Raw genomic sequence first — 20,568 nt, forward strand, 5'->3', positions numbered from 1 at the left:
ACCTTCCAGACATGTATCCAAAAGGCAGGGGGAGGCAGCATGGGAGGAAGTCAATACCAGCATCATGAACATGGATGCAGTGCAGGAAGATGTTCAATACTTTGACATGAGTGCTCAAGGTGAGTGATGTCAACTGTCAAGCGGTATCTCCTACCAACTGCATCACGCACTATACCCCCCATCAACCACATACAAACAAACTCTTTCCATCAGTACTCAACTTTTCCAAAAAGATGCTTCCTCTCACCCCTACACATTACCACGGTTTCAACAATGGGACTCAGATATTCGCAAATGATCAATACTTGTTCTTTGTTATTCTATCTCAAGTTTCCTTTCATTGAATTATTGGATGCCAGAGTTCAAGGCTCTTTCTATAACACTTCTTGTTTCAATAGGTTTACCAGTTTAGTGGATTCCTGCTATTCACAACCAGCTTTAAATAATAAAATAATATTAAGCAAATACAAATTACAACTATGTTCGGTGATACAAAATACAACGAGATTACATGATTAACAAAATATGATTCCGAATACAATTATAGATTAAAACAGTCTGTTCCTATGATGCCAATTATAGGCTATTCCATAGGGATGGGTATTTACAGCCTGTCAGGACCTCTGCCTGTGCTGGTTGGTTGTCTTCCTCCTGATGTGTATCAGCGTTCTCTGCAAGGAAAGTTGAATTGGGGTAATATGTAACCTAGGCAGGGGCTTTGAACCTTCAACATGTATCGTTCATTTTACCATACTGTGCATGATGACAGGAAGAATTCGATAATTAGGGCAAGAAAAAGAAATAGCTCTGAGGGCGGCATCAACTTTTGATGGCGTGAGTTCAAGAAAAAACGAGGTGCAGTAAGGCCTTCTCTACTGACTTTTGGGTAGCTATGACAATTGGGTTGCAAAGGATTGATAGTGCTGTGGTGAAGGTAAAGTCCTGCGGAATCTATCAGAGAAATGAAGGAGAGCTTTAAATTGGCAGTCCTGTTGAGATCATGAATGCCAATAAATCCCATGGGTATTGGTTTGAATTACGTCTGTAACTGCAGTGGAGAATTGGCGAAATCCTGCTGAAATTCTATCCATAAATATCTTTCTGCAATGTAACCAGCTCCTGGAGATAATATTGATCACATTCTTATGTGATGCCATCTCATGCCATTCCTATTCGCCAATTGGCCTTAGCGCCCGCCGACTATCACTGGGGAAGAGGACCTCCTTGCTATTTAGAATTGGTTATACCAACGTTTACATGGCTGTATCTGAAACCCTTGGACCTTGAAACGATTGTACTTGGCTTCAGACATCGTGAAGCTTTGCGCCATTGTTTCCTTGTTTTGGACAAAAATAATGCACCTCCTCTTTACGCTGCTGCAGTCTATACGAACCTTCAACCGCACCTGATTTCCCCTTTCTAATCAGCGAGATGCCGACAGAGAGCACGTTTCTTGTTGGCAGTTCACATCGAACTTCAAGTGCGAGGCAATGGGGAAACTGGGAAAGGTCGACCGTCAGCTCCTCCAGTTTGCTGTTGCTCTCACTCCACTTACCTTCTTGCCATTGAGAACAAGAACACCATGCATTGATGTAGCACCTTCTTAGTAGTAAAACGTCCCGAGGAACTTCACAGAAGCCTAATCAGAAATCAAAATTGACACTGAGCCAAAGAAGGAGACATGAATACAGGTGGTCAAAAGGTGGTCAAAGTGGTTGGTTTTGTGGAGGGTCTTAAAGGAGGATAGAAACGGAGATAGGCAGAGAGATTTACGGCGCGAATTCCAGGGACTAAACAGCTGCTAGGACGTTCGCCAATGGTGGTTCGAAAGAAGTCGGGGATATACAAGTGGACGAAATTGGAGGAACACAGATCTCTCGCAGGATTGTAGGACTGGCACAGTTTGCAGAGTTAGGGACGGGCGAGGCCAGGGAGGAATTTGAAAACAAGGATCAGAATTAAAATTTGTTGCACTGAGAGCAAACTCGACCTCATTGTTTCACAGCAGAAAGCAATTTGAGTAGATGGTCACAGGAGTAGCAATTCATCTTCACCACCTGGATGTTAAGCATCCGCCTGGGCGGAGAGCAGAAGGCAAAATCGGGCGGGATGTTTGCACGCACCTAACCAAACTCGCTGGATTTCCCTTCCATTCATTTCAGTGAAAGGAAAGTCTGGCTGATTCTGCTACTAGCATGCGACCACCCCACCAACACCGCCCCAACCCCACCCCCGCTCCCCGTATCACTATTTCTTTTCTGCGCTTCATCCTGGGGTAATTAACGCCCAGGTGGTAAAGATTAAAACTACTTGATAGAACATAACGGTACAGATACAAAGCCATTTAAGTTTCTCTTCACATAATAAACTTACCTCCTCAGCATGCACTTGCAATTAATTGTTTATAATTTGGTCACTTGAAGTTATACTAAGATTACAGCAATACGTAAAGATGTGATGCGTTCAGCGTGGTTGTGGCGAATGCGATCATACCAAATCGCAGAACAATAAATGGGTGGATGTATGCTGCCCCCTATTGGTCATTATTTGGAACTGGTAATATTTCCCAAATACTTAATATTTTTAAAAACCGCAACAGATCAAAAATTTTATAATCGAGTACAATCGAAATGAATTAAAATAATAACATATTTTATACAGAATAGGATTTTATCCCGTTACAAGTAGCAATACATGGCTGAGGCTATGAACTCAAAGCAAGATTTTCGTGAGTAACAAATTATTATGCGTCGTTACATTTCTAACACTCCATAAGCGTGGTTCTATTTTTTTATATTTCCCTGTTTTTCAGTTCGATTTGTACGGAGAGTATTTTCCCTTCGCTCTTACTGCAGAGCCAGTAGCTCAAATCAAGTGGCATGTTCCGTAAGGAATCTATAAAAGAACAAGAATTTCGCATGGGAAAATTTCCACATTCAAAATTAGCTGGCTACTTACATCAAGTCTCATTTTCCGCCTATATAAGTGGATACGTTTTAATAGACAAGGTTGCAGTGACAATCGTTTTCACTATTTGCCATGTGTCACTCTACTAGCTAATTAGGTTACATTATCATCAATCAACAGGTTCAGTTGTACAATCGTTGGTACATTTTCTGCATTTCTCCACAATTAAAGTTTTTTTTAAAGTGGTGGTTGTTTTACTTCTGCTGTAGTACATTTTATAAATAATCAGAACATAAACCTTGCATAATTTTGAAAGGCATTTTCACAGGATACACATATTACAGCATCAAACTTAATTATTGAGAGCTTTCCAGATTCAAATAAATGTGAAGATATTTACAATGTTGTATCATTGTTACACAATGTCTCGCAATCGTCCACTTCCTCCAATAACTGTCCCATTCTCCCTTATCATTTTCCAAACCATTTCCATTCACTGCTTCCTTGAGAAATCTGTTCGCCGCACCGCTTATCGTAGTTACATCTAAACTGTCCATGCACGTTCTGTCTGCTAATCATAAGTATGTGCCCCCCTGTTCTGGACATCAGAAAAATTATCTCGCGGTTCAATTGATTTATTCTCTTCTGGATTTTGGGTATTTTCTCCCTGAAACTTCTCCTCTCCAGAATAAGAAATCATAGAGTGATGATTCTCTGCTCATAAACTTACTCGAGATTTCAAGAATACTCCTTCTGTATTGTTTCCGTGTCTGGATATCCTTGCCTTAATACGGGGAACACAACAACACACAGACATCCAGGTATGGCCGTACGAATGTGCGTAAAACCTCCTAGGATTTATGTTCTCTCCCGCTTACTGGACACCTCTATATCTAGTTAACTTTCCTTACTATCACCCCAACTGCGTTATTGTTTCCCATGAGCTTTACACTGATAGCACCAGATCCCTCTCCTGTTTGTTTGCTGTAACCAAGTGCTATTTGGTCCTAGTATCTAACATTTTCCCACAGTAAATATTATGTCCTACTCATATACTGACTTTCCCAAGCTACCCAGCTACATTTCTATTTGATTGACATTTTCCGTCCTTTCAATTCAACCTCAATTTGGTATCATCTGCTAAGCTGTACAGCTTTATTTATGTACCGAGTTTCAAATAATTTATACGGTCTGTTATCGTTAATTGTCCTGGCGCTGATTACTATGGAACTCCATTAATATTGGCGTAGCTCAATTGAAAACCGTTTTTTTTCTGCCTCTGGTTTCTGCAATTTTCAAGCCTATTGTTTTGATTGATTAAGGAACTGCTATTTTAAATAAAAATAAAAGTCCATCCAATGGTGATTTGTTAACAGCGGATCCACCAATGCAAGCGCAAAACATTAATGTATACTTTGTAGGCTGTGGTCAATTATTTTACACATTAACAGTCGGCATATCTGCTATCGCTTAATAACGATTCACCAACGCAGAATGAGCAGTTGGAAATTGAAGTAGGGATGGTTTGAAACAATAAATGATGCCTTACCTACAAAAGAGGCTGTCATTAAAATGGTGGACAGCAAGGAAAGATCGCAACAGAATTATTAAGAAACCAAATGTTAACTTGGAAATCAAAGCAGTCTGTAATCGGAACCTATAAAATATATCGATGCAGATTTATGGGGCTGTGCTTGTTATGGAATATTCTTGTCGTAAAATAAAGTCAATAATTGAGACAAAGAAAGAAGTGAGACAAATTAGTACTTCATTGCTACTATATGCATTTAATCAACAACTTTGAACTATGGAGAAATAAAAGTTTTACCGTAGGCTTGGAAACACTATTAAACAATATTGTTTGAGCTGTTCTTTAAATATTCAAACGGAGAGGCAGGAAACACATGAACTTTCTTCAACAGTGCCCGATCGCTGTTAATAAATAATTGCTCGAGAGGCAAAATAGTCGGAGGAGATAATCTGAAATTGGTTAAAGAGTCCCTAATATATGTATGCCATTGATCGATATACTGCCTGCAGTAACACGTTGGTTTGGTTTAAAAGCCGATTTCATCTTTAACCTTACAGCGTCTTCGCGCCATATTCATCATCTGTGAATGTGCTATTCTCTGGGAAAAATCGTACCGTAGCCATTAAATTTCTTCTTTCTCTGCGTTTCACTAAAAACTACGAAGGATGTTGTTACCTAAATTAGATGTGGTGCTAAACTGTACCATTCCGATTCACTGTTTGTAGCGTTCTTCGTGATGCATTTTATTGAACACGGGCATTTTTTTTATACTGATATAGTTCTACTGTTGGGTTTTATTTTTACCCTCTGTGATACGTTAGTTGTTAACGAGCAACACATTTACTTTCTCGGGGAAACAAAAAGTGCAATAAATGTGACCTTTCCAGCAACACACGCATCGAATAAACATCAATTAAGGTTTCGTCAATTAGTCATTAATATTCCATATACGCCAGTACAGGAATATTTTATAATTTGTTTCAGACCATAAGAATGCGGAACGAAGGTTAAGAAAATAATTTTAAATATGTTCTTATAACAAGGCGTGACTCAGGTAAAAGTGTGCCATTTATCCTGGTCGATGTGCTTTTTGGGGGACATTTAACGAGATACCGCACTCGCCTATTATCAAAATGCTGCAAAATAAAATTGTTTATGTATTCAAAGCGCTAATAGAAACAGTTGGCATTTTTGTGCTGTACTATGAAAAAATATCAATTATAATGATCATTTATTGCACATTTGAAACGTATGCAAATAAAGAAATCATTTTTTTCTTTCTACAGCTCGAATGCATTGATTTAGAGCTGGATGAATAATCATATAAATAAGTGAGATGTATTTGGAAAAGGATGAATAGATGCCCTTCAATGACGGAATACCGCGTGATTGCAACATATGTAACGGATTCCATAACTACATTAATTGGAAATAACTGCAACTGCTACAGTGTTAATACACATTCCTAAAATAAATATTACCTTTTTATTGAAATGTTGCTGTTTAAAGATAATTACAGCAGAGAAGGAATGTAATACAGAAAGAAAGAAAAGAAGGAAAATAAAGAAATCAAGTATGAATGCATAAATGTAGGCGCGCTCGAAATCCTAATTGGGCACATCTAGTTCACACAAATAGCCAGATAATTTGTTTTTGGTGATGGTGATTGAAGAAGAAATCTTGGTCAGCACCGTGAAACAGTCTAATCTCTTAAATTCTCCCTGTTAATTTGCGATGCGCTTGGGTTAAGATCTGATCGTCAAGGCTTGAAATTTAGGCGAGGTTTCTTCCAATCAACTGAAACAACTTCGGTGAAAGATCGGCTGAACTCTCCGAAAGAACAGTATTGTTTCAGGGTTCCAGCGGCTCTTTTGACGATCTTAGGGCGGACGAACTGGAGAACGACCGTGCAATATGTGCTCGAATTGATACTTTAAAGCACAGCAGGTTTAACGCAGAGAACATCATAGATTTTATATTTGTTTGCCTTGAATATATGATTCAAGCAATATCTGACTCCAGAATAGATGGATGAGTCGCTGGCATGGATTCTGCTAATCTTTTTTTCCCACGGTTCCCCGTGGAAGCCATTCTGCCCTCAGCAACGGCGCCCTCCTAGAGAAGCGGAGATCAATTGGCCCCGCTGTAGACTGCGTAATATCACTTGTTGGCTCTTCACTCCCAAGCTAGGTGCCGTCCATTCAAACATAGTGCGATCAAAACCCGGGGATCTACATAGAATTACATTGAATTTCAAAGCACAGAAACTGGCCATTCGGCCCAAACGTTCTATGCCGCTGTTGATGCTCCACACGAGCCTCCTCCCACACTTCTTCATCTAACCCTAACACCATGTCCTTCGCTTCATTTCTCCAACATGTACCTATCTGGTTTCCCCGTAAATGCCTCGTGCTATTCGCCTCAACCGCTCCATGTGGTAGCATATTGCACATTCTCACCAGTCTCAAAGAACAAAGTTTCTCCTGAATTCCTTAGTGGTTCTATCAGTGACAATATTATATTAATCGCCTCTAGTTTTGGACTCTCCCACAAGTGGAAATATCTTCTCCATACATACCCGATCGAAACTTTTCAAAATTTTAAAGAACTCCACCAGGTCACCTCTTAGTCTTCCCTTTTCTCGAGAAAAGAACCCCAGCCTGTTCAGTCTTTCCTATGTTAGCGTTCCTCAGAACCATTGGTTAGTTTACCATTTTAAAATGTTAATTCTGGCATGAAATTCAGCGGAGTTTCTCCGAGCCTCCCGCCCTAACTCCGGTGGGACACCAGAAAGAAATTCCGCAAATAAATCTTTTCTCTGAGGGTTTCCCGGGTCTTCGGCTGAAGATCTAGTATGCTCCGTTGAATGTCAGAGATAGTCTTTTTTATTAACATTATGTAGTACATCCATTGAACTAAAATGAGACTAAAGAACATCAGATCGAGCAAATAAAGTCCATTGTGAATTACAAAGCAAAAATAGAATCACGTTCAAAACGACAATATCTGTTCTAACAGGATAGCTGCAACACGAAAGTAACAGATGCAGGGCAGATGTTCTACCACAAGTGATTTTCATTAATGAATTATGGAAAAAAAAATATAATGGGATAAATTAATTTGGCATTGCATTTCGTTTGTTTTATTTTACTGTGAACAATGGATAGAAAATTAATACGAGCTCAATCACTTGTGTTGCATATTACACTACAGTTTAGGTGAAGTATTTATTATGAGCAAGAATGCAGCTTATCTTTCTGGTTTATAAACCAGTAAATAAAATCATCTGTAAATTACCACTGTCACTATAGGTCTTTCAGTAGTCGTGGCTGTATCGTATATTAATGACCAAACATAATTTTCACGGTTCGCACAGTTCTCTGTATCTGTAAAATGTTGACATCTTACCTGGATTAGAACTGGAATCAAAGTAAATAGCAATAGCTGGACTCTGCAGAGTATATACAGCCCGCGCTGGGTAGTCTGTGCCGCTTTAAAACAACTGAAAGCTTCGTATATTCCCTCCCAATACAGCATCTTAATGGTGTTCTCCCAGTCACAGTTTTCATGTGTTTTTCATATGAAGTAAAGGTGAGAAACTCCGGGTAGAATTCGACGGTTTCACATACGAAAGTCAAAGCAGATGAGTTCTCTTCAGCTATTTTCGGCACTATCCGTAACGGAGCTGGGGAAGCTATAGAACATGTTAGAGGGAAATTAGAACGCAATTATATTTTTGTTCCATGACTTTCAATTGGGGAGCACGACTTCAAACACGCCAAAAAATGATACATATAATGTAAAATGAGCCTTTGCTTTGCTTTAAAACGACTTAAATATGCAAGAAAATATATAAGAATTTAATGGAATGAATATTTGGAATAGTTTTCAAAGTAGACGTAAAAACAACACAAATTATTCAAATCACACATGGATGATGCGGTTGTGAAAGAGGTGAGCAGAGACTAAAGGAATTGTCTTTTATCCTTTCTTAAGTTTGAAATGTATTCGGAAGCAGTCTCTAAGACTCTTAAATAAACCTGGCAGAGATGTAGTTAAACTCGATTATATTTATAAACGTGAATTCCGTGTTATCTGAACGAGCCTTGGGTAACTGTTACTTATTACACTGGTAAAATTGTTTTCGACATTCAAAACAATATATGGCCGAATTGGCAATGCAAATACGTATACATAAAAGTAATGTAATATAATTAGTTCTATGAGTATAATACGCCGCATTTTCGGGGTTCTGAAGCTCCTCTGCCGAAAGTCCGGCGGACGAACGAGAGGGACCCAATATTTACTACATAACAAATTTATAGGTCACGTCTCGTGACATGACTAGAAATTATTTGATTTTGTCACGGATATCTGCAATTGCACAATTGTCACTCACCGTGCACAACAAGTCTCGACTCAATGCCGCAATCCATCCGCCTTCCCTGGTAACTCACTCCACAGTAATAGACCCCGGAGTCCTCGACACGGGCAGATAGAAGCTGTAAGGAGAAGCTTAATTTGTTAAAGATACATTTAATTCTGCTGCTTGACCCCGATTGAATATATTTTTCTCAAAGTCTCCACCAATGAAGAGTCACGTCTGAATTATTTTCGAAAGATGGTAATGTGAAATTAAAAGCAACGTTTGCACCAGCGATCATATTCGTACATTCAGGGGTTTAGGATACTTTGGAGAGAGCATCAGCAACAACTTTCAGGGAAAAAAAAATATTAATACCAGCGGCAGAAATGGTGAAGCACGGAAAATGAAAGAAAATAAACAAATATACCAGTATGGATGATCCACAGCAACGGCGCGCACTGAAACACATCTGTCAGCAACATGTCCAACAATGTAAGATGACCGCTTAGAGGGAAAACGTGTTGGAAACTTTGCAAGTATAAAAACGACAGTACCAGCTGTTAGCTGAATGTCATAAGCGCAGTCATTTCCGTTGCACCTGCAGATGGCGTCGAATTCAAAGCATAAATTGGAGCCACGTCTTAAAACAGCTGTTTTGCTTAATTAGCTAAGCAAAAACATTGGCCGTCTCCCACAAGTATAATGAAGCAGCGGTACAGAATGGACATCAGGTATCAAACTAACCTCATTATCAATTGAAGGTTATTAACAACAAACATAACAATAGGCGATGACAATGACAAACCGTCGCCTTCTATTGTGCCACTTAGGTGCCTATGCTTTTCACTGAACATTGCATTTATTTTGATATGTGCAACAGAGTTCACTGCGTGTCATCAGCCTCCATTCTACCAAAGATTACATGGAAACCGAACTTTTTTTTTGCCAGTAGCCTCAATCTCTGTCCGTTCGATGACTGATCTGATAATATTGACGTTTGTTGTAACGTCTACGAACTGAAATTCTGTGGCACTGGCACCGATGTACCGCCGAGACCAGGATAGTGGTCTCCCCGGCGGAATCTCTAGGTCTGTAAGAATTATTTCCCTCTCTCTCGCCTGGGAACTCGGCCAACCACTTGAAGCATTCTCCACGGGAGTATTGATAACAGGTAAAAACATGCCATGCTTTGGAACCTGCTCAACGCCAGCCGTAGATAATTAACGACCATACCGAATTATCTAAAACTCTCTGACCAAGGAAGATGTTGTCGCTTCCTCACATAGAATACGTGCTGGAAAAGCATAGTTCAGGAAGTGCGCTACTATGGAGCTGGTGAAAGCTGTCCGAGATCACCAACCTACAATAGTAAATTCAACGGCCGAGACAACTGCTGTGGGTCGCCAACCCCTTGTGTGCAAGGGTTAAACGCAATGTTCCCGTGCGGATATGCTGCAAAAGTGGTACACAAGGAATGGCCAAATCTGTTCCTATTAATGGAAATGCGCCCTGATTAAGTCAACCTTTGATCAGAAGCGCTTTTGCCATGGTTCACAAATATACGTCATCTGAATCATCATAGAAAATTTACGGCACAGAAGGAGGCCATTCGGCCCATCGTGTCCGCGCCGGCCAAAAATGAGCCACCCAGCCGAATCCCACATTCCAAAAACTTGGTCCGTAGCCTTGTAGGTCACGGCATTTCAAGTGCACATCCAGATACTTTTTAAATGAGTTGAGGGTTTCCGCCATTAAAACCCTTTCCGGCAGTGAGTTCACTCTGGGTGAAAAAATCTACCCACAGCTCCACTCTAATCCTTCTACCAATCATTTGAAATCAATGCCCCCTGGTTAATTACGTCTCTGCTATGGGAAATAGGTCCCTCCTATCCACTCTATAGAGCTCCCTCGTAATTTTGTACTCCTCAATCAAATCATCCCTCTTTTCCAAAGAGAACAATCCCAGCCGATCCAATTTTCCCTCATAGTTAAAATTCTCCAGTCCTGGCCACATCCTCGTAAATCTCCTCTGTACCCTCTCTAGTGCAATTACATCCTTCCTGTAATGTGGTGACTAGAATTCTACACAGTACTCAAGCTGTGCCCTAACCAGTGTTTTACACAATTCAAGCATAACCTCCCAGCTCTGTCCAAAAAAATCGGTTTCTCATTTTACAAAATTGACAATAAAGAACCACAGTTCAAAAATACAACCAATCAGATAGTGGCAAAAAAATAATTTCAGTCGCCAAGAGAGTGACTCCATTCCCCAACCCGCCCCCAAACCTCAATCCAATCGTTCTCCCTGCCTCGACCTGTGGCTCGAAGCCCCGATCCTTCGAGGTTCAGGCCTTTCTTTTCGCTCCGCACCGTTTTATTCCCTGTTTGCTACGTCACCGGTTCCTCAGGTTTCCAAGCCAAGGCATCGGTCTCCAGTCTACCTCCATGCCTAGACTCTAGTTTCAGGTTTCCTGCTACCTCTCAGTTCGAATTCCAGATTCCCCAAGGGTATTTTCAATCTTCAACTTTTAATTCTGCTGCAGATAGGCGGGTCCCGCCCCTCTCCCACGGAGAAACGGACATACATGGCAGATGATGGGGGGTGGCGGAGATCGGGACCATATCCGATTGACTTTAAGACCCAGCTCTCTATCGGCCCGTTTACAAAATGGAGTGAGCAATGACCAATGAGTTCAATCTTTTCCACTATTCGCGGGACCTGATCGAATCCGAAACACTTAAAAAGGGGAAATGATTCTTCTTAGTGATCAAGAAATTGTGATTTACTACATCACACAAATTATGAATGCCTGGAAATCTTTGGTCAAGATCAGCCTGAATTGCGTAACCCGGCTAAAAGTGCCTTCGGTTTCTTGTGGTCTTAATTGGCAGCCCATACCTATACTGAAAGCTTGCCTTCGAAAGTTTTACGGTTCAAGGGAGATAAATTAGTTCAAATGGTTAGAATGTCAGCAGATATTATTTATGGTTAAATACTTAGATACTAAAGACAACAAAATGAAACCTGCGTTCATACATTGAAGGATACTGCTGTTTTGAAACAATGCTCCTAAGCTTGGAAAATAAAATTAATTGTGTTTTTTTTCTACAGACTTTGAGGGTGTTTTAGTTGCAGCTAAATTTTAAAAGAGCAACGTGCATGACGACACGCATTAGGCTGTGGTTACAATCTCGTTAGATTTCCTCAAGATGTGAAATTGCCGCACATAACCACTCAGGTTGGGAAAACGATGGACCGCAATGGAAAAAAAATGCAGAGAAGTCTTCCCATTTAGGGACAGTATGATTGACGTAATCTGGAATTTCATTTAACCCCAACACCTGGAGCATGTGCAGGTATGTCCGCTGATGACGAATTACTCACGTCGTGCAAGCCACATTATTAACTAGAGAATTACAGGTGGAGCGGCCCTCAGTAACATGCTATCACAGTGAATCTTCCGCCATGTAACCCATATATAAATTGAACATTTTAATTACTGTTTAAGTACTGAATATGCCCTTCTCCTTGAACAGTTTAAGTACTGAATATGCCCTTCTCCTTGAACAGTGAGATTTTAGTATACATCAGGTACTGTGATCATTAAAAAAGGAGGATGAAATGGATCAATAGAAGTTTCACTTAAGCCTCAGATAACTCTGTCTCTCAGACGAGTGTTTAGGAAATCTTAGGTGTAACCATATCAGTGTAATGTTAGTTGGCTCTGGATATCGCGTTGCCTCATAAAATGTTTTGGGTCATTAAATACCTCCCTTCCTCAGCTTATGAATCAGTCCTCCTCCATGTTGACACGACTTGGAGGGAGCACTGAGGGTAGCCAGGGCACAGGATGTACTCTGGGTGGAGGACTTCAATGTCCATCACTAAGAGTGGCTCGGTAGCACCACGACTGACTGAGCTGGCCGAGTCCTGAAGGGCATAGCTGCCAGACTGGGCCTTCGGTAGGTGGTGAGCGAACCAACTCGAGGGAAAACCCTACTTGAACTTGTCCTCACCAATCAACCTGTCGCAGATGCATCTGTCCATGACAGTATTGGTAGGAGTGACCACCGCACAGTCCTCGTGGAGACGAAGTCCCGTCTTCGCACTGTGGATACCATCCAATGTGTTGTGTGGCACTATTACCGTGCTAAATGGAATAGATTGAGAACAGATTTGGCAGCTCAAAACTGGAAATCCATGAGGCACTGTGGGCCATCAGCAGCAGCAGAATTGTATTGCAGCACAATCTATAACCTCAAGGCTCGTCATATTCCTTTCTACACCATTACCAACAAGCCAGGGGATCAACCCTGGTTCAATGAGGATTGCAGAAGAGCATGCCAGAAGCAGCATCAGGCGTACCAAAAAATGAGGTCCCAAACTGGTCAAGCAACAATTCAAGACTGCATGCATGCTAAACAGCGGAAGCAACATGCTATAGAGAGAGCTAAGCGATCTCACAGCCAACGGATCAGATCAAAGCTCTGCAGTTCTGCCACATCCAGTCGTGAATGGTAGTGGACAATTTAACAACTAACGGGAGGAGGAGGCTGTGTAAGCATTCCCAACCTCAATGATGGCGGACTCCAGCACGTAAGTGCAAAAGACAAGGCTGAATCATTTGTAACCATCTTCATCCAAAAGTTTCGAGTGGATGATACATCTCAACCTCTGACCGATATCCACACGATCACAGAAGCCAGTCTTCAGCCAATTAGATTCACTCCACGTGATATCAAGGAACGGCTGAATGCAATGAATACAGCAAAAGCTATGCCCCCCGCCCCAACATCCCGGCTGTAGTGCTGAATATTTGTGCTCCGGAACTAGCCGCGCCTCTAGCCAAACTCTTCCAGTACTGCTACAATACTGGCATCTACCGAGAATGTGGAAAATTGTCCAGGTATGTCCTGTCCAGATAAAGCAGGACAAATCCAATCCGGCCAATTACTGCCCCATCAGTCTAATCTGAATCATCAGCAAAGTGATGGAAGGTGTCGTCGACAGTGCTATCAAGCGGCACTTACTCACCAATAACCTGCTCATCGATATTCCGTTTGGGTTCCGCCACGATACCTCGGCTCCAGACCTCATTACAACCTTGGTGCAAACATGGGCAAAAGAGCTAAATTCCAGAGGTGAGGTGAGAGTGACTGCCCTTGACATCAATGTAGCATTTGACCGAGTGTGGCACCAAGGAAAACTGGTAAATTTGAAGTCAATGGGAATCAGCGGTAAAACTCCCCAGTGGGTGGAGTCATACCTAGCACAAATGAAGATGTTAGTGGTTGATGGAGGCCAATCATCTCAGCCCCAGGACATTGCTGCAGGAGTTCCGCAGGTCAGTGTCCTGGGACCAACCATCTTCAGCTACTTCATCAATGACCTTCCCTTCATCATAAGGTCAGAACTGAGGTTGTTCGCTGATGATTTCACTGTGTTCAGTTCCATTCACAAGCACTCAGATAATGAAATGGTCTATGCCCGCAAGCGGCAAGACCGGGACATTATCCAGGTCTGACTGATAAGTAGCAAATAACATTCGCGCCAGACAAGTGCCAGGCAATGACCATCTCTAACAAGAGAGTGTGTCACCACCTCCCCTTGCCTTTCAACGGCATTACCTCTGCAGCGAGTGACTCAACTCCTGACTCTCCAAAACCTTTCCACCATCAAAAAGGCACAAGTCAGGAGTGTGATGGAATACTCTCCACTTGCCTGGATGAGTGCAGCTCCAACAACACTCAAGAAGCTCGACACCATCCAGGAGAGAGCAGCCCACTTGCATGGCACCCCATCCACCACACTAAACATTCACTCCCTTCACGACCGGTGCACTATGCCTGCAGTGTGTATCATCCATCCCAGCCACCACCCTAAACATTCACTCCCTTCACCACCGGTGCACTATGGCTGCAGTGTGTACCATCCACAGGATGCACTGCAACAACTCGATAGCACCTCCCAAACCCGCGACCTCTACCACCTAGAAGGATAAGGGCAGCAGGCACATGGGAACAACACCTCCTGCACGTTCCCTCCAAGTCACACACCATCCCGACTTGGAAATATATCGCCGTTCCTTCATCGTTGCTGGGTCAAAGTCCTGGAACTCCCTTCTTAACAGCACTGTGGGAGAACCGTCACCACACGGACTGCAGCGCTTCAAGGAGGCGGCTCCCCACCACCTTCTCAATGGCAAATAGGGATGGGCAATATATGCTCGCCTAGCCAGCGATGCCCACATCCCATGAAAGGATAAAAACAATGTTTTGTTTGCTTTTGTATCTGTAGTCCTCACAAAATGAGAACTTGATGATTAGCTGTTACATTATATTAAAGTTCTGAGACATTTTCATTCCCCATTTTGCATTGGCCCTGATCAGAGCTTGGGTAGGAAGTATCCCAGAACTCGGTGCATTGGGGGGCAATTTCCGCGGGGTTCTCCTGGTATCCCACTGTAGCTACGGCGTAAGATAAGCGGAGAAACAAGAATGTGTTAACGGCCGGTTCAAGGCCGCCGGAGAGCTGGCGCCGGAAATTCCAGGACAATGCGTGTGGTAAAGTTAAGATTACCCAACAACTGTGCACGCTTAGGCTCATGTTCCATATTTATCTGAAATTTAAAGTCGCATTTACATGCACAGTCACTACTTGAATACTCATGCGACGTACATGTACCTGCAAAAAAAAAACACCTTTAAAATTGAGCAGAACCCACAATGTTTCTTTCTTCACGTTGGGTTTTTCTTTCTCTCACCGAACCAGGCACAATGCCAGCGCGGTTTTAAAATAAGTACATAGCCATAGTGAGAGTCGTTTTTTCACTGCGCCTCAGAAGTAGTTTATCTTATTCGCAGGATGAAGGTAACAGAACTGAAATCGTGGTCATATGTACCTGGAAGACTCGTTGCAGACCAAAGATGGTCCCGGTGAGTGGTACTTGAAATTTATCCAAGTGGTACGAATGAAAACAGAGAAGATCATTTGATGCAAGAGATTTCATTTTCTATTATGTCACTGGTGCAATGACATATCTTGATCTTCTTGACAAAAGCAGGACATATATATGTAAAGCAAATAACAAAGGACCATTTAATAAACATAATGGACATGTTTCCTCTCTGTAAAAATAAAGATTGCTGACGTAATCTATTGCTATAAACCAATTTTAGCTGAGAGAAATATGTTTCCTTAACATAGTATTGAAGAACAATATTCATAGGAGTTCTGCAGGGTAACAATTACAGTGCAAAATTAGTGAGTGCAGCTATGAATTGGGGAAAATGAGATTGTAGAATTAACTTCTTCCAGAGGTATATTTGTTGCTTTTGCATTGAGCCATGTTGCGTGTCTCTTATGTTGCAATCTTGTGGGCGCAAACCAAAGATCTGCGGCTGAAATAAGCCGTCCACTTGGTTCTTATCATGAGACAACAGTGCACTTCTCACATCTATTGGGAATCCTGGCACTTTGAACCGCTTTCTCCGGTTGCGAGGGAATATATCCCGGTAGTGTCACAGGGCCTGATGCTGTCAAGAAACAAAATAACAGGCAAGGAAATAACAAGACAAAAATCCTTTATAAATTCTACTGTCAACCCAGCAATCCCTCTGGAACGGACATTCAGTCTGCAAGCTCCAAAGTAAAACACTTCGGCTGGTAGCAACAGATGCTGGCAACGTGTGTGGCTTTTCTTTTTTAACCCGGTGTAAATGCCTTGTGGCCCTGAAATTCCTCTAGTCTTTTTCACGATCTCCGGCTGTATCTTCAGCGGAAGTAGGGAGACACCCGCAGAGAAATGGCCTATCAACCTTCAGCCGTCTAAGCCGTTTATTTTCTGGGCTTCGCTGATTTCCCTCTGAACTTAGGGCAAGAGATTGGAGAATCATTATGAAATGTCCACACTATTTCGAGAAATTGAAGTTAAAGTCATATGGAAGAAGATGTTTTTAATACTTTGGAGCAAAATACAGTGTACCTGGCAGCATCATTACAGACTATACAGTGATGCAAATTACCCCTACTCAGAATTCCATTGCCTAGTTTTCTGGTTTATTGAAATTGGCTTGCATGTTGTTGTCGTGAGACTGCAGGCAGCGCAGAAAATCCACTCCTTAGCGCAGGAGGTTTTAGAAAAGTATTTGAAGAAAGCCCCAACCTTATCCCTACTTTCTTCCACAATTCCGGCCGCTCACACGGCATCCCACCAGATTTTCCATTCTATATATAACGGGCGGTGGATTCGATACCGCCAGTTTTATGCCCCCACCGAATTTGAAGGTTCAGCCCATTCTGAGAGTCGTTTGGATTTATATTTCCGCTAAAAGTTGGAGGCGTAGATTGTGCGTGTGCGTCCCGGAGTGCGTTTTGTCTGTGATTGTGTGTGTTGGTACTTTAGGACAAATATATTGAATAATAGAAGCAGCATCCCAGTTAAAACAGTGACACATGTCAATCAATAAGGCACATTTTAGTGCCTCATCACGACAAACGTGCCAAAGAGCTTCACGGTATTATTTATTTGGCAGCAACTGTAGTTATGCACGAAAACATCAATGCTTGAGGGTTTCCCCGCGAAGTTTTCACATTTCTGTCACGGTTCTGCTGGAAATGTTCCGCGTGTATTCTCCAAAGAGTAGGAACGTTTCTCACCATGTAATACCCGAGCAATTGTATTGAAGAAATTGACAGAAATCTGGACTTTCATGTCCTCAAAGCACTTGAATTTGGGAAATACAAAAACAGACAGATAAGATCACTTTCAAACAGAACATTCTCATTTTGAGCTCAATGAATTAACTAATCATTAGAATGCTAAATGTTGCTAGAAATGCTGCAAGACAATTCGATGGAAACTGCACGTGGTACTGGTGAGCGTTGAAAATGTACCGCTTTCATCTAAATGTAGCCGATTCGTAGCTAAAACTGTAGAGGTGAGCAGCTATTAAAATTAGTATCTTAAATTTGGAGAGGTAAGAGTTTCGCTTTCCGGTCCAGGAATTAAATCCTCGTTGTGGCGAAACGTTTAATCTGATATGTTGAACAATAGTCTAAAAATGCTCCAAAACTGATATAGTGCTCACCAACAATAACTTTTAATTTATTATTTTCATTTTACTAGGGTAAACATTTTGGAGAATGAATTCAAGCAATAATAAGAAAAGTAGTTCACGGGGCTTTCATAGAAAGTAAATGATTCCCCTAATGTTCCGTTTTAGTGTCTGTGTGGAACTCAGATGAGGGTGGCATCTAACAGCAAATCTGTAAATTTACCTGCATTACTAACAATTCTTGAGACTAGACGAGTCCTGCTACACGACATTGCTGCTAATTGGTAACGTTATATTAATCTATTCAGACTTTTTGAAATGTTGGTACACACATTCTGGAGTTTTACTGGATTCGTTTTTAACAGGGATCATCGTCTCAGTGCCTTTTTCCTGAGACAATAAACGGGTTGTGCAGTAATAATATTAAACGTGGATTAAAGATGATTCATTTCGTTCATGTAATATTCAGGGTTACTTCTTTAATCAATTCAATGTAATCATTTTTTTGTATATTTTCGAAACATCACCACTAAATCAGACAAACATGTTCACCTGAATCAAATAGTACATTTATTATCTGTGAAAATGTGAATATACACATATGTTACAGTTATCTATCTTAAATCGTAATAAAACGAAATCACCTAATTTGAAGCGACTAAATTGTTCTTACTGCAATAAAACTTCTATTTCCAGATTGCATGTTTAGGAATCAACAATGTCAGAAAAATACTTACAGCCAATACAATGCTGCGAATTAAGCACGTTTTTAAAATACTTTTGACAATATGACAGGATCAAACATCCCCAGTGAGGTACACTTGCATTTTATCTTGTGATCTGACTTATAATAACAGAAATTATAACGTAAATGTCTGAGGCAGAGAGAGAAATATTAGAGGGAGAGATCAAAAGAGATAGCCATATATTTATCAAAAATGATCAACACGATAGATGATTGCCAAAACATTTAGAAACTAATTGTCATTTTGTTTTCCGCAGTCCAATTCACTCTCTCCTGCCATATCACACGTCGTATTAAACGCGTTCTCTTTACATTTACCAAAGAGGTACATTATTAAGTGCATGATATTTGATACGTAAAACTATTAATTATTTGTGTAACTTTAAACAATAGTTGATAGCACATTCAAATTTAACAGTTTCGCGGCAAAATGAAATGGTACCAGCCTTTCCCAGCAAGAGATAGTTGACATTGTATTGTGAAATCAACCTTTTTAAATTAATAAAGCACGAACTATTTTTGTATTCCGCAACATTGAAGAGCATTGGCAATCGGAATGGCGAAATGTAAAGTGTAGCTGTAGAAGTTAATGGACATTAGTAAGTGTTACTAAAATTGGTATGTACTGCAATTAATTGTAGCCATATTATACCCATTCTCTCCATGTTTATATAGTGCATAATGTGTTGCAATCGATTCTCAAACGCTTACAATCGATATGTATGAAGTTAAGTTGCAGAGCTCAAACTTAGGATCTTCAGTATCACATTCTCCATAACACGTTATATAAATAAGCTTTCGTTATAAATATCCAAAATTTTGAGTCAAACACACGGTATTCATATCCAGATAGAGAACGGTTTTGTGCTTTGGGAAATATGAGCAATGTTTTGAAAAATCTATTAGTTTAACGTGATTAAGAATGTACATTTTTTTCAGAGATATCCTGTTTAGTACCTTTGAAAAACGCATTGAAATATGCCCATTCATAAAAAACAGAGCTGCTTCCAGAATCTGCAATTTTGTGCAATATTTCAATTCTATATGCAGAAGAAAGGATAGATATCTGTTCGTACTAAATGTAATTTATAGATTGTGGATATTGAGTTAATGGTGATTGGCATCTGTGAATAGTGAACAGCAGTGTTGGACCAATTGGATAGCTCTTCCTTAGAGCCTGCGCAGGGATAAGAACATAAGAACATAAGAACATAAGAAATTGGAGCAGGAGTAGGCCAATCGGCCCCTCGAGCCTGCTCCGCCATTCAATAAGATCATGGCTGATCTGATCCCAACCACAAATCTAAAGAACACAAGAAGTCGGAGCAGGACCCGGCCACATAGCCCCTGGGCCCTCTCCGCCACCCACAGGGCATTGACCGATCCGAACTCAGCTTCATGTCCAATTTCCTGCCCGCTCCCCATAACCCCTAATTCCCTTTACTTCTAGGAAACTGTCTATTTCTGTTTTAAATTTATCTAATGATGTAGCTTCCACAGCTTCCTGGGGCAGCAAATTCCACAGACCTACCACCCTCTGAGTGAAGAAGTTTCTCCTCATCTCAGTTTTGAAAGAGCAGCCCCTTATTCTAAGATTATGCCCCCTAGTTCTAGTTTCACCCATCTTTGGGAACATCCTTACTGCATCCACCCGATCAAGACCCTTCACAATCTTATATGTTTCAATAAGATCGCCTCTCATTCTTCTGAACTCCAATGAGTAGAGTCCCAATCTACTCAACCTCTCCTCATATGTCCGCCCCCTCATCCCCGGGATTAACCGAGTGAACCTTCTTTGTACTGCCTCGAGAGCAAGTATGTCTTTTCTTAAGTATGGAGACCAAAACTGTATGCAGTATTCCAGGTGCGGTCTCACCAATACCTTATATAACTGCGGCAATACCTCCTTGTTTTTATATTCTATCCCCCGAGCAATAAAAGCCAACATTCCGTTGGCTTTCT

At 41.1% G+C, this 20,568-nt stretch overlaps 1 protein-coding gene across 1 annotated transcript in view; it reads right to left on the bottom strand.

The window, feature by feature from the left end:
- The window catches only part of LOC137333873 (uncharacterized), a 56,079-nt gene that overhangs the window by 23,119 nt on the left and 12,392 nt on the right, over positions 1-20,568 (bottom strand). Inside the window, exons 2-3 of the mRNA XM_067998259.1 lie at positions 16,260-16,340; positions 15,385-15,489 (exon numbers count right to left, since the gene is read on the bottom strand). Coding sequence (XP_067854360.1) covers positions 15,385-15,489; positions 16,260-16,340 — 186 coding nt within the window. The remainder of the gene's footprint in view (positions 1-15,384; positions 15,490-16,259; positions 16,341-20,568) is intronic.

The sequence above is a fragment of the Heptranchias perlo genome, chromosome 16, assembly GCF_035084215.1.
Source record: "Heptranchias perlo isolate sHepPer1 chromosome 16, sHepPer1.hap1, whole genome shotgun sequence".
NCBI classification, from domain to species: domain Eukaryota; kingdom Metazoa; phylum Chordata; class Chondrichthyes; order Hexanchiformes; family Hexanchidae; genus Heptranchias; species Heptranchias perlo.